Source organism: Pseudorasbora parva, chromosome 5, assembly GCF_024679245.1.
Source record: "Pseudorasbora parva isolate DD20220531a chromosome 5, ASM2467924v1, whole genome shotgun sequence".
NCBI classification, from domain to species: Eukaryota; Metazoa; Chordata; class Actinopteri; order Cypriniformes; family Gobionidae; genus Pseudorasbora; species Pseudorasbora parva.
Window position 1 is genome coordinate 9,566,127 of NC_090176.1, and position 13,247 is coordinate 9,579,373.

At 37.7% G+C, this 13,247-nt stretch overlaps 2 protein-coding genes across 4 annotated transcripts in view; one reads left to right on the top strand and one right to left on the bottom strand.

Annotated features, from left to right (window-relative positions):
- On the bottom strand, positions 1 to 11,915 carry dcaf17 (ddb1 and cul4 associated factor 17). 2 transcript variants are annotated; one of them, XM_067443198.1, is made up of 14 exons: positions 11,751 to 11,915; positions 11,580 to 11,683; positions 11,390 to 11,480; positions 11,172 to 11,308; positions 10,909 to 10,987; positions 6,569 to 6,658; positions 6,120 to 6,227; positions 5,923 to 6,022; positions 3,624 to 3,766; positions 3,189 to 3,298; positions 2,953 to 3,040; positions 2,654 to 2,734; positions 519 to 674; positions 1 to 436 (listed from the first exon to the last, which is right to left on the bottom strand). In XM_067443198.1, exons 1-14 carry the CDS (start codon positions 11,913 to 11,915, stop codon positions 317 to 319), a joined length of 1,572 nt encoding a protein of 523 aa, XP_067299299.1. In that variant the 3' UTR covers positions 1 to 316. The 2 variants fall into 2 exon arrangements, with proteins under 2 accessions (XP_067299299.1, XP_067299300.1); XM_067443199.1 differs by lacking the exon at positions 1 to 436 and having other exon boundaries at positions 538 to 674; positions 2,940 to 3,040.
- Positions 11,869 to 13,247, top strand: part of mettl8 (methyltransferase 8, methylcytidine) — a 21,729-nt gene continuing 20,350 nt past the window's right edge. The window contains exons 1-2 of one of the 2 annotated variants that reach the window (XM_067443202.1): positions 11,869 to 11,996; positions 12,716 to 12,848. In XM_067443202.1, the coding sequence (XP_067299303.1) occupies positions 12,730 to 12,848 (119 nt within the window). In that variant the 5' untranslated portion in view covers positions 11,869 to 11,996; positions 12,716 to 12,729. Of the gene's footprint in view, positions 11,997 to 12,715; positions 12,849 to 13,247 lie in introns of those variants that run through there. The other variant, XM_067443200.1, reaches the window with a different exon arrangement.

Below are 13,247 nucleotides of genomic sequence, written 5' to 3' on the forward strand. Positions count from 1 at the left end.
TATATATATATATATCACAAACTAGTCTTTAATGATAAAGTTATGCGTGATGTTTTGATAAAATAACTAAATAAAAAAGTGTTTAAAGTTCGTTGCCACCAGCAGATAAATGTTTGTCCAATACAGTTATTTTTTTCAGTCCAAATGAGTCATCTAGCAATAATCATCTATTTAAAAACAAATGATTTCTGCTCACAAGTTGAAAAATGCGCATAGAAAAATAAACCAATTATAATACAGTACCAGATATACAAATATGTTATTTTTTTTTTTACAGTCCATTAGTAATCAACATATACATGAATATGAAATGTGCTTATGGTTCATCCGAAGGTCTTCTCTTCAGTTTATAAACATGGCAGCAGAAGGTGTTATTTTTCTCCTGGACAGTATGAATAATTGTGTCTCTATCAAAGTACACTTCGTGACTGTAGGTCTGAAAAACAAAGGACAGAGGTTAGGTTATGACAACTGGAGTGAATGATTGATATCTAAAAACATTCATTTAAATGTCATACCACATCCCATGGCTCTTTTAGAGGAACTCTCTTCATTAAAACCCCTGTCTTATTGTCATGTAGACGAAGATGGGCTTGTCCTTCATCTTCAGCATGAGTGATGTCTATCACAGCCAACAGATCAAGCTCATCTTCATACTTCACCATCCTGAAAGTCTAGATAAGACCTCCAAGTTACCAAAAGCACAAACAATAACACACAAACCATCTCAGTGGCTTCATCATACAGCCACCTCCGCTTTTCCAATTTTAGTGTCCCTAAGCCAAAAGCCAAAGGCGGCAGTAACAAGGAACCAAAAGCCTTTAGGGGTCAAAAGGAGAAAAAACCTTGGGAGAAACCAGGTTCAGTCGGGGTGCCAGTTCTCCTCTGTCCAACGAACAGAGAGTGTATGATTATGATTCTGGCAACAATATAGGTCAGAAGTCATATTAGATCGAAAGTTATCCATAAGATTATTTGAAAACACAAGAACATCAGAGGTTCATACAGTGGTCAAAGGTGGCAAAAAGGATAAAATACCAAAAAAAATTAAAAAGATAAAAAAAATACCAAAAAGAAGTCCATACAAGGTTCACACTGCAAAAAATGCATTACTTACTTAGTATTTTTGTCTTGTTTCTAGTCTAAATATCTGAATTTTTTTACATTAAGAAACATTTACTAGACAAGTACAAATTATTGTCTTGTTTTGGGGGAAAAATAGCTCAAAATTAAGAGAGTTTTTGCTTAAAATAAGAAAAATAATCTGCCAGTGGGGTAAGCAAAATAATGTTGTTTTAAGATTATTTTTCTTACACCACTGACAGATTATTTAGTTTATTTTAAAGGTGCACTATGGAGCTTTCCGTCCACTGGAGGGCGCCTATTCAAAACAAATGCGTAGTTTGATGATGCCAAGTGTGAGCGCAGCATCTTGGGAGATGTGGTCTTCTCATCACAGCCGCTGGAAAATAGGACTCGGGCAGAAATCACGTTCATGCATGCGGTTATTAACGTTACTGTAGTCTAAAGCAGAGCAGGATCGATTGTTCTGGACCTGAGAACAGCTGCTGGAGCGATTGTTAAACAAATACCCGCCTCGCGAATACCGGGACTTTTATTATGACGGGACGGGACACCGTCGCTGGGCGCCTGCACAGATCAGCTCTTCCGGTTATGATTTTGAGGTAATGTAGCTCTGTTTATCATATTAGATACATTTAAGTGTGTTCAAAACGATGTTATGACGTTACTCTGTGCGTTCACTTGTTCACACTGCTAAAAGTAAAGCGCTCCTGTGAAATAAGAGCCGAGACCGAGGGTAGCGCAGATATGACGCAATTGACAGGCGACTCCCTCAAATGCAATGCTGAAACGTCCCGGTCCTTAGTTAAAATAGCTATTTTCTCACAATTTACAAATAGTTGGAGACTTCTGGGATATTGTAGGTACTCAACTGAACAAAATATATAACACCGACCTAGTGGTTTTTGGATATTTTACTGCAAAAATACTACATAGTTCACCTTTAAGCAAAAACTCTCTTAATTTTGAGCTATTTTTCCCCCAAAATAAGACAATTACTTTTGCTTGTCTAGTAAATACTTCTTGTTTTAAGAATTTTTAGATGTTTGGACTAGAAACAAGACAAAAATACTAAGCAAGAAAAGCATTTTTTGCAGTTCAGCATGGCATATGAAGACTCACCAGGTTTGCCATCAATGATTTTTGATTTTGGTTGATTTTGCCGAAGTGCAAATGAGACATTTTTATATCCTAATTAATATGCCCCACACAATTTTGTAAAAGTGCGCTGGGAACATTCTACAAAAGTTCTCTTTTTGTGTTTTCTGTATGTCATAATGACAGAATTTTCATTTTGGGGTGAACGATCTCTGAGTGCCACAATTATCTTATTCTGAAGTTCTTTGTAAAACCAAATATGTCGTGGTGCTGTAAAAACAACCACACAGAAAACCAATACATTGATCTGAAGGACCTAAATGTAAATCTCTCAATCAGGAACTCTAGACTAGACTAAAATAGTTATTTTCTGCACAAATGGTCTCTATTGTAGAAGCTTGAGTGTGTGTGTGTGTGTGTGTGTGTGTGTGTGTGTGTGTGTGTGTGTGTGTGGGCTGGTGGTCTGCAGTACCTCTTGTGTAGGGTCGTCATCTAACAACTGGAATCTCCTTTTCACTGTACGACCAGAAGAGGTCACAATCACCTGAGGTGCCTGTGGGGACGAAGAGCCATTGTTTAACAAACCATCCAAAAAATAACCTTCTATGCAGCCTTGTTCTTCTTTCATAATAAATATCAGCTAGTATTTCTGCTGAGTGAATATGAAGGTGACAAAATCCTAAGATTGGCTGTTTAAAAACGGAGGAAAGTCTATATTATCGAAATTCCGTTGCTACCACAGCTGGCACTGAACCCACAGACAACAATTACACTATTATCACGAGCAGCGGTGATGGAGAAGTCCGTGACCATCTCATACTTCCAGTCACATCCCGTTTCAGCCGTGATCTTCAGGACACTGTAAAAGAGAACATAGAAAACTGCAATTATAGAGAAAAATGCAACTGGTTGTGCTCACATGTTTATCATTGTCCAAGGACACCGTTTATAATAAGATTCCTGTTACATAAGAATATTATTTTGCCATTTATGATAATTATGCTCACTTTATTGCACTGGGACCCGCATGAACAATTCGGCCTGAATCATCTGGGTGAAAAAAGATCCAGTCTGCTTCCAGAGAGTCACATTTCATGTCCTGGACACCGTTCTTAGCCTGGAGACAGATCATTGGATTATACAGACACATAACAAAGACAAACAGCTTTAATAAAATGCCATTTTAACCTTAGTGTTCATTTTTTTCTTAATTTGCTGTGTCCACAATATAAGTATGAGAAGCCTAATACTAAATGTCTTGTTTTGCCTCAAAAGTTGAAAAGTTGTCTACCCTAATAGATAATAATTTCAACCTAACTGCAGCATAAGGGTAACATACATTGACTCTCACTGCATGTCAGGACCTTAAAATACAGCTGCTTGGCTTTTTCACAAGACTGCCATCCTTGAGAACGTGTGTGTGTGTGAATCAGAGTAATCACCAGCGCTCCGTCCGTGATGGAGCAGATATGATGGGTTCCTCTGTGTCTCTTGTGGTTGGGGGTGTAGATGTAGTGCCAGGGATGACCTCCGATCTGAACCCCGTTCTCAAAGTATGACATCTCAAACAATACGGGAGGACACTCTGTAGAGAGAAGCATTGACAAGTGGTGTTCATTTTGCCAGCTGTTAATTTAATTTAGTCTTAAGGCCCTTTCACACTGAGCGTGACGTGATAACGCGAATCCCGGATGAATGGTGCTTTCACACCGAAACGGAAAACGAGTGCATGCATTATAGGTGGCGCTGAATGAGAATGAATTTTCCTTGTGTATGTATCACGTAGGTTTTTCCATTTGGCTTTACCTCATCTGCTGATCAATAAAGATTGGTAGTACACAGGAAAACTATCTATAATGCAAGACCTTATATTTTAACCAAATACATCATAAACTTGCATCAGGGTAACAAGTTAGCATCAAGCTGAAGCTACACAAGCTATCACAATTTATAACATTATTACTGTTTTTGCTTAAGTTTAAACCCACTTACCGACTTTAAACCATCACCCAGTGCTAGTAATAACTTCCGATTGTGATCTAAAGTGGATTTTTGATTATATAATAGCCAGGCATACATAATTTGCAGTGTTCTATAATGGACTGAATGCTACACCTGCTTAGCAGTTCTCATGTAAACGGTCTTGTGTAAACTGCTCCTTTTAGTTTTTATCATATTTAGTCAAAATATCCTGTTTTTTGTTTAGTTAAATTTTAGTTGACTGAAAGTATGGAAATTCAATGTAGTCAATAAACTAGTCAAGTCATGGTGTGTAATGGTTAAACTCATAATCACAATCAAAATTGTCATCTCGATTACTGGGCATGATTTATTAGTTATTGCACTTTCGCACATGGCTCATTTTACTCAATTACTCTTCTAGTTTCCTGATTTACAATATTATCATATAAATTAACATGTTTTCTACATACTGAAAACGAGTAATTTCTAATAGTAATTCCAATAATTATAAATGATGTTAACATAAATGATGTTTATATAGTCACAGTTAGTGTTTAATGATGTCGGTGTCGTTGTGGAGCAGTTTTCGAAATTAACAAAATTAACACTATTGTCAACTCATATGAAAATAATAACATTATTATTTGTCACACCATCTATACAGTGCCTGGACATTTTTCTTAAAGCTACACTGTGTGATATTTTCCCCCATCTAGCGGTAAAAAGGTATATGACCATCCAATGAATAATGGTTTCTGTTCCTCTCAATTCTGATTTCGTTTCAACTCCTACGGTGGCCGATTTAGTCCAAGATTAACATGGCAATCCCCCTCTTCACATTCGACACGGTGCCATCGAGTGTTAAAACGTGAAAGGCGAAGCTTGAATTCATGGGTATGTCCCTCTCTGGCTAATGTACTTTCAAGATGGAGGGGCAACATGGCGACCGGCATTCGAACCCCTCATCCGTATGTATTTTCAATGGCATATTATAAACTTACGAGAATACTTTATTACTTGAAATAAAGTATACATTAATAAGCACAAATAATTTTTGAAAGAACTAAGTGTTTTTAGCTAAGAATAAACTAAAAAAGTTACACAGTGTAGCTTAAACTTAATGATCCATTATAAGTCATTCAATTGATTTCCTCCGAATGTGTAAACTCTTTCACACTTTAGTAATATTTCATAGTTATTACAGAGGTGACTAATAAAAACTACTGAGGCTACTGAAATGTCCTAACTTAGCTATCCCTAATCCTGCCTTAATCTTAGCCCTGTCTGTGAAACCGGGCCCTAAAGTAATGTTTTACACAGGCTCAGTTATGTCTTATAAATTACATATTTTCTTACCACTTAGCAAAAGTACATGTTACCATGTTATGACCCTGGACTGTCAGAGATTGGGAACATAATGGTACTATAATATTCCATCACACATGAGGCACGAGGTCCTGAACCAATGCTGAAAATAACCACGATTTTGACAGATTCACCTAAATGTGAGTGACAAATAGATTATATGATTTTAAATGTCATAATTTAAACATTTGTGAAAATCTCACAAACCTTGTCAAGAATCTCACCTCAAAATAGAGACATTTTAGTGTTGTTGCATAAATAGAAATCACCTATTTAAGGTGTTATACATTTTTGTTTAGAAATAAATACTGAATCAACATTTAAAACTGTATCTACCCACATTTTAAAGACTTTTTGGAGCACATTGAGGCAGTTATTTTAGCTTTATTTTAATGTGTATAAAATATCACCCACCATGAATGTGAATGTTGACCGGAATACCACATGGAGATTCTCCCACAATTCCCTTTCCACCATTACAGTGCTGTCTCAGAGCCAATTTCTCAATTCTAAACTGAAGTGAAGTGAAAAGAACACATATGGAATGATGATAACACAAACAGGGCCAATAAAACAAACATTCACAAAAAAAAGAATAAAGTTTCCATTACCTTATTAACTATGTACTCAAAGCTGTAAAGTTTGACATGTTTTGAGCTGTGAGAAACAGCCAAGACTCCCTGTGACAGCAGCACATCCACGGCCGTCTTACCAAAGACCTGAACATGACATGACATGACAGGACATGACAGGACAGGACAGGACAGGACAGGACAGGACAGGACAGGACATCGCAACAAAACACAACACTTTTATGTTGATTCATTCATTGGACAATGCTCATTTAAATAATAGAAATAGACCATAGAGAAATACTATTTATTGAAACTGATTTATTCTGACATCCACATGTTTGAGGTTTCACTAAAATATGTGACATTATAATATAAGTGCAGCTAAATTTAATTAAATCTTAATAAAAGACAATAAATTATAAAATTTTATTACATTCCCGTTCAACTCAAATAGATCTATATGAATGTACTTATGCAAATATTACTTTTTTATCGATCTCCAGCATTCCTACAAGCTCCAGTGGAAACACTTGAAATACGGCCAAACGCATGAGGATGTTATTATCAACACCAGCCTGAGAGAGAGAGAGAGAGAGAGAGAGAGAGAGAGAGAGAGAGAGAGAGAGAGAGAGAGAGAGAGAGAGAGAGAGAGAGAGAGAGAGAGAGAGAGAGAGAGAGAGAGAGAGAGAGAGAGAGAGAGAGAGAGAGAGAGAGAGAGAGAGAGAGAGAGAGAGAGAGAGAGGGAGAAATAACCATTGAAAAAGTTTCCTGAAGATATAAAAACTAACAACAGCCATCGAAATCAGCTCAAAGCAACAAAAAAAAAATATATATATATATATTAATCTGACTAATTGGACTGACACAACAGAAAAGCTATTAAAATTTTATATTATTTGGCATCAAACCCTTACACTACCAATGCAAATATAGTGTCGGTAGCACAACCTGACTAGTAAACAATTTGCCCTGACTTCAGAAATTTCAACATCAATATTTATCAAATTAAAAAGATACTGGTTGCATCCGAAATGGCATACTTCCCTACTAGTTAGCGAAAAACAGTATGTGACAAAATAAGTTTGTCCGAAATTCACAGTACTGATAAAAGAGCAGGCAAAAAGTGTCCAGATGACCTACTACTTCCGGTAAGACTCTGGTGTGCATATGATGGACACTTTACTATCCCATGAGGCCACAGGAGAGGATTTGTGAATGACAGTGAAGCAACACAACTGTCGCTGGAAGATCACATAATAATGACAACATGGAGGATGTAGTACATAAAGATGACAGATACTATATAGAACATATTTATTTAGTGGCTGTGAAGTAATTACTGTTCAAAATAAGTAACAAAACAAAAGAGTATGCGATTTCGGACGCAGCCATTGGCTTCTTGTGACAGCAACATACATGCCTGTCACAAAAAGCCAAATGTGTCCGACTGTAGTACTACAAACCAAGCCCCGACTAATTACGCCCCTTATGTCAAGTTATGCCCCCTACAATGGAACAGCCATTCGTGATGCCATCAGAGCCCCTCCTTCTGAAAACACTGGCTCTTCTTCTGCTTCACTTTCCTCGCTTTTTAATCTTCATTTGCCTAGTGATAAGGCCTACAGATTGTATAATATATCACATGCTGCGTCCCAATTCGCCTACTTATACTACGTCCTAAAAGTATGTACTCTTTTTGTGAAGAAAAGGTATATACTTTTGAGTGTGTAGCAGTAAAGTATGCCAGCTTCGGGACATACTACTTCGCCATCTTTAACGGACTCTGTCGCTTCGTTACGTGCATCCCGTCACCGTTTATCTGCCCTGTCAATCATCGTCAGATTCGTCACAGTTCAAATCCTCCACATTCAGTTTAATCTTCTACCGTATCGGACAGAAATGTAGCCGCTCGTTGATCTGCCATGTGTGGGTCTTTAATGCAGAGACTCTCCTCATGTGTTTGCAGTTTAAATATAATGATGCATTTAAAAGTTAATGGCCAAACGTGTCATCACAAAAGTTCACAATGCTGCTGCAGGTGAAATATAATGTGGACAACACTGAATAAATATATTTTTGTCGGGTTAAATATTGATAGTTGGTCACTGAAACCCCTTTATCTAAATTTCTCTACTTAACCGTCGAACTCGCACATCCGTCATGTTTGTAGTTTTTTAACGCTTTTTATCCGCGTTTGTAGTTCTAATCGAATCCTCGTCCAACTCGCAATGGGTTGTGGGCAATATCAGCCGTTTGAGTGCCCATCGATCCATACTTCGAATTCGGACCGGAAATAGTAAACCATCCGGGAATCTTTGGAATCCTCTTTTCAACATACTACGATTTGGGACATACTAATTCTATTTTTGAATACTATTTAGGATGGGTAGTATGCGAATTGGGACGCAGGGACAGTTTTTTTAATCAGTTTTTAAAGGTGCAGTATATAATATTGACAGCTAGTGGATGAAATGGGTACTGCAGTCCAAATTCAAAATATTAGAGCAGGGGTTTTCAAACCATTCCTGGAGCCTCCCCAGCACTGCACATTTTGGATGTCTCCCTTATTAGACACACCCAGCTCAGGTCATGGAGTACTAAAATAATCAGCTGATGAGTTAATACAGCTGTGTTAAATAAGACACCCTATCCATCATATGCAGCGCCTTTTACTATACAGAAGCCTAACCCTTTAAGAATCTGAAATCGGATTGGAAAAGTAGTGCAAGTAAACATATCTATTGAGATGCATTTCTTAGGGCGCTGCATATGTTGGACGAGTGTCTTATTTAACACAGCTGTATTAACTCATCAGCTGATTAGTTTAGTACTCCATGACCTGAGCTGGGTGTGTCCAATAAGGGAGATATCCAAAATGTGCAGTGCTGGGGAGGCTCCAGGAATGGTTTGAAAACCCCTGTATTAGAGAGTTGTTTCCCCCGCCCCCACAAGACTCAGCGCACACACGGGTTGCCAGATTAAGGATGGAATGAGTTCAATTGACAATGGAAGACGTCGAGCCTTACACTGCAAGTTGATTTATCTGTGTTTTAATATGCCTCTGGTCATTAGATGGATGCCAAGGCATTTCAGGTCAGGTGTGATTTTCTGGCCCAGTTCATTTTCTGGCTTCCACTACACTATGTTTTATGGCAACCCGGAGTGTTGTACTACTATTGGGTAAACTGGCAGTGGGCGGGATCACAAAGACGAAAAACAGACATTCTGACACGGAACGCACATTTCAAAGCAAAAGAACTGGCTTTGTTTTTCAGAAAATGTGAGCATGTTTCCTAAATATCTGAAACACACTATGATATTTTTATGCTTTAGTTTAGTACATTTAAGAAAAATTACATACAGCACCTTATATTTTACATTTTTTGTATTTTAATTATGAAATTAGGGAATCATGGGTAGGTTTATGGTAAGGGTAATTTTTATTTTATTTTATTTTTTTAATTGGGGGTTAGCATGAGTTTAATTACCATGAGTCAGTATTAATTTGGTAGTATAATTTATTTAATATTTTACTACCAGCTGTTATTTCCTACTTAAAGGGATAGTTCATCCAAAAATGAAAATTAGCCCATGATTTATTCACCCTCAAATCATTCTAGGTGGATATGACACAGTAAGAGTTACATTAATAAAGTCCTGGCTCTTCCAGGCTTTATAATGGCAATGACTTGTTGGTTCATTTATGAAGTCCATAAAAGTGCATCTATCCCTCATATAAATGCTCCACACGACTCCAGGGGGTTTAAAGACCTTCTGAAGCAAATTGATGCATTTGTATTAGAAAATTATCCATGTTTAATATAACTAACTTCTGGCGGTCAGCGGTAAGCAAGTGAACTTATAGCTAAAGAGTAACCCTTGACACATGCCTATTGACGAACGCAGAAGCGCAGAGGATAGAGAAGAAAAAAACACTGGTCATCAATAAGAGTCTAAAACAAGAATTATTAAAGAGAAATGGCGGAGGATTTCGATATAAGAGAAGAGGGGCTAGAGTTTGTTGTCCGGCACTATCCAATGTCAAAGGTTACTTTTTCGCCGTCAGTCATCCTGCGCACTGCTAACAGCCGGAAGTTAGGTATTGTATTCTATAAAGTTTTAAATATGGATATTTTTCTTACACAAGCGCATCAATTCGGTTCAGAAGGCCTTTATTAACACCCCTGGAGCTGTGTGGAGCAGTTATATGATGGATAGATTAAATGTTATGGACTTCACAAATGAGCCAACAAGCCACTCCCATTATAAAGCTGGGAAGAGCCAGGACATTTTTAACTCTGATTGTATTCGTCTGAAAGAATAATGTCATATACACCTAGGATGACTTGAGGGTGAGTAAATCATGGGATAATTATCATTTTTGGGTGAACTACCCCTTTAAGAATCGAAAGCAAAAGTCCTAAAAACATTTCATACATAAAACAAAAAAAATGTACTTCAAAAGATTATTTTATCTTTTGATTATTTTATTATTTTATCTGCGCTTGGGAGGTGTCACTGTAGTAGGTGTAATTTCCAGAATGACCGTTACCCAAAAAAAGGGAGGAGTCGACCAATCAGTAGGGTTCCCACACACACACACACACACACACACACACACACACACACAGAAGATGAAATTCTAAATTGTTCACAGAATTCGACAGCAATCTGTTCTAGATTCAATGTAAAAATTAGGAATGCTTTAGCAATACATTGTAACAATTGGCATGCCGATAAAGCACATCTGAACTGAAAAAAGAGCGTGACCCAAACTGCATATGAAATAAATACAACACAGATATGAGCCTCAGTAAAGTCTGACCTGTCGTTCCAGAGCCGTCTGTTTGCTCTGAATGGATTTGACATAAAATGTCTCCTGTGAGGAGTCCCAACCTAAAGATCTGTTAACAAACTCATATTAGTACAACAAAAACACTTCACTTCAGATATTACGTGATGATGAGATTGCTGCTTTTGCCACACATTGTACTGTACCATGAAACAAAATGCAGCTTGTTATTATTGCCAAAATGATTATCCCTAACTCATATTTTCTTTATCAGCTCTGTGAAGTTGAGCGATCACCTGAATTTGAAACGAGAGGAGAGGTAGACCCGCTGTAGCAGTTTCCCTGTGTCCGCTGAGAGCCGATATAACCAGTTATGAGCAGTCAGAGCCAACATACAGGACTTCTGCTCTGAAGCATTCGGTAGAACATCTTCCTGCAAACAAACAAACAAACAAAAAATCTATTACATAGAAAGTGCTATGCAAACGGATGACGTGCAGCAGATCAAACTTACTAGAGGACACTGGCACAATAATGCGTCTTCAATCTTCTCTGTTTTGGGAGTTTTGGGGAGCTCATACAGCTGTTCTGGCTCAGGCAAAAGGCTGTGATTTGTAATAATTTAAACAATAATAACATATGTCATATTTTAGGAAAGCATAATTTTCTTAAGTATCTGAAAATATTAAAATCAGATTGTTTACCTGCTGTAACAACACCTGTAATTATCAAAGTATATCCGTCCACTTTCATAAGCGATAGGGGACTTGGAAGTCTTGCTCCAGACCTTTATGAATTCTGCGTCCTCCTGTAAAGCCATGACATAAATTAACATCAAACGATTAAAAAACAGTATTAAACACAGCAATACTTACTTGCAGAATGATGTTTCTCAGGATCTTAAGATTTGCTCCCAGTAATCTGCCAAAATCATTGGAGCAGGATCCATTGGATCTTGAAGTCAGAAATGCACAGCTGTTCTTACGGGTGCGGGTGCACGCAGGGGGGCGCTGCGCACACGGAGACGGGAGCGCGCACATAGGGAACGACACTTCACACCATTCGTGTAAACACTTAATACCACAAAACTAAGCGGATTATTCTTCAGAAATGGGATTTAAGTGAGTGCTGGGTAAAATCAACTCTCTGTCTTTTTATACGCGGACTCTGCAATATAGCAGCGTTTCACAAATGTAAATGTACTAGTTATCTCCAAACTACAATTGATAACGTTAGCTAATAAACCGAAGATAATCTACTTCCTATGATTTAAATAGTCAAATATGCGCAAATGAATTTGTTAATTTTGCTATTATTAAAGTTAAAGGGGTATTTTCATGAGACATTTGGGCTAACAACCGCTAACATTTCAATTATTTACAAAAATCCTCATAACATGCAGTACCAAAACGTGGCAAAATTGTAAATTACATTCGCATAAAATCTTACAGTTGTCTGCTTCTAGATTTAATTTTTCATGGTTGCTTGAAATTGTAATCAACCTACACACTGCTCACATGTGTTTACAACAACTTCCGGGTGTACGTCATCTGAGCGCGCCTCGTCGCTGTTGCTGGCTGGGATATGTAGTTTAATGTCTCACATCAGTATTTAAATATTAGTGAAGCGGTCTTCAACCCTGCTCTCAGGGACCCACTTACCTGCAAAGTTTATTTCCAACCTGCACCTGCCTGTGTAATTTCAACAAGTGGTCCTGAAGAGCTTTGATTAGGGTTGGACAGTGGGTCCCCAGGAGCAGGGTTGAAGATCTCTGCATGGGTCTGTAGTTGTAGAAACACCAACAGTGTATTAGGTAGTAATCATTAATTGCTGTTCTCAGATGAGTGTGGAGAAATGAGGTTTGTGAAGCTGGCTGTGCGTGCTGTGAGGCTGTACAGTGGAGGAAGACCACCTGCCCCGTTAGGAGGAAGAATCCTCACCGACCCCCATGACATCTTTCAGCATAACATGTGGTAAAGTCTGCCGAACTGAATGATGCTTGAGTCTTGTGAAAGTGAGGAATAATATGGTAATCATTCACTACCAGGGTATTCTCATCTGACCTGGTACATTTATCAAAGTTTGGAAACATTACTATTTTTAATGTTTTTAACAGAAGTTTTAATGCTTATGCTCATCAAGCCTGCATTTATTTGATCAAAAATGGAGAGGGGGGAAAACTAATATTGCGAAATATCATTACAATTTAAAATAATGTTTTTCTGTTACTTTAATATACTTTAAAATATAATGTATTCCTGTGATGAAAGCTGAATTTTCAGCATCATTACTCCAGTCAGTGTCACATGATCCTTCAGAATTCATTCTGACATGAGGATTTGACACTCAGTTATTATTAATGTTGGAAACTG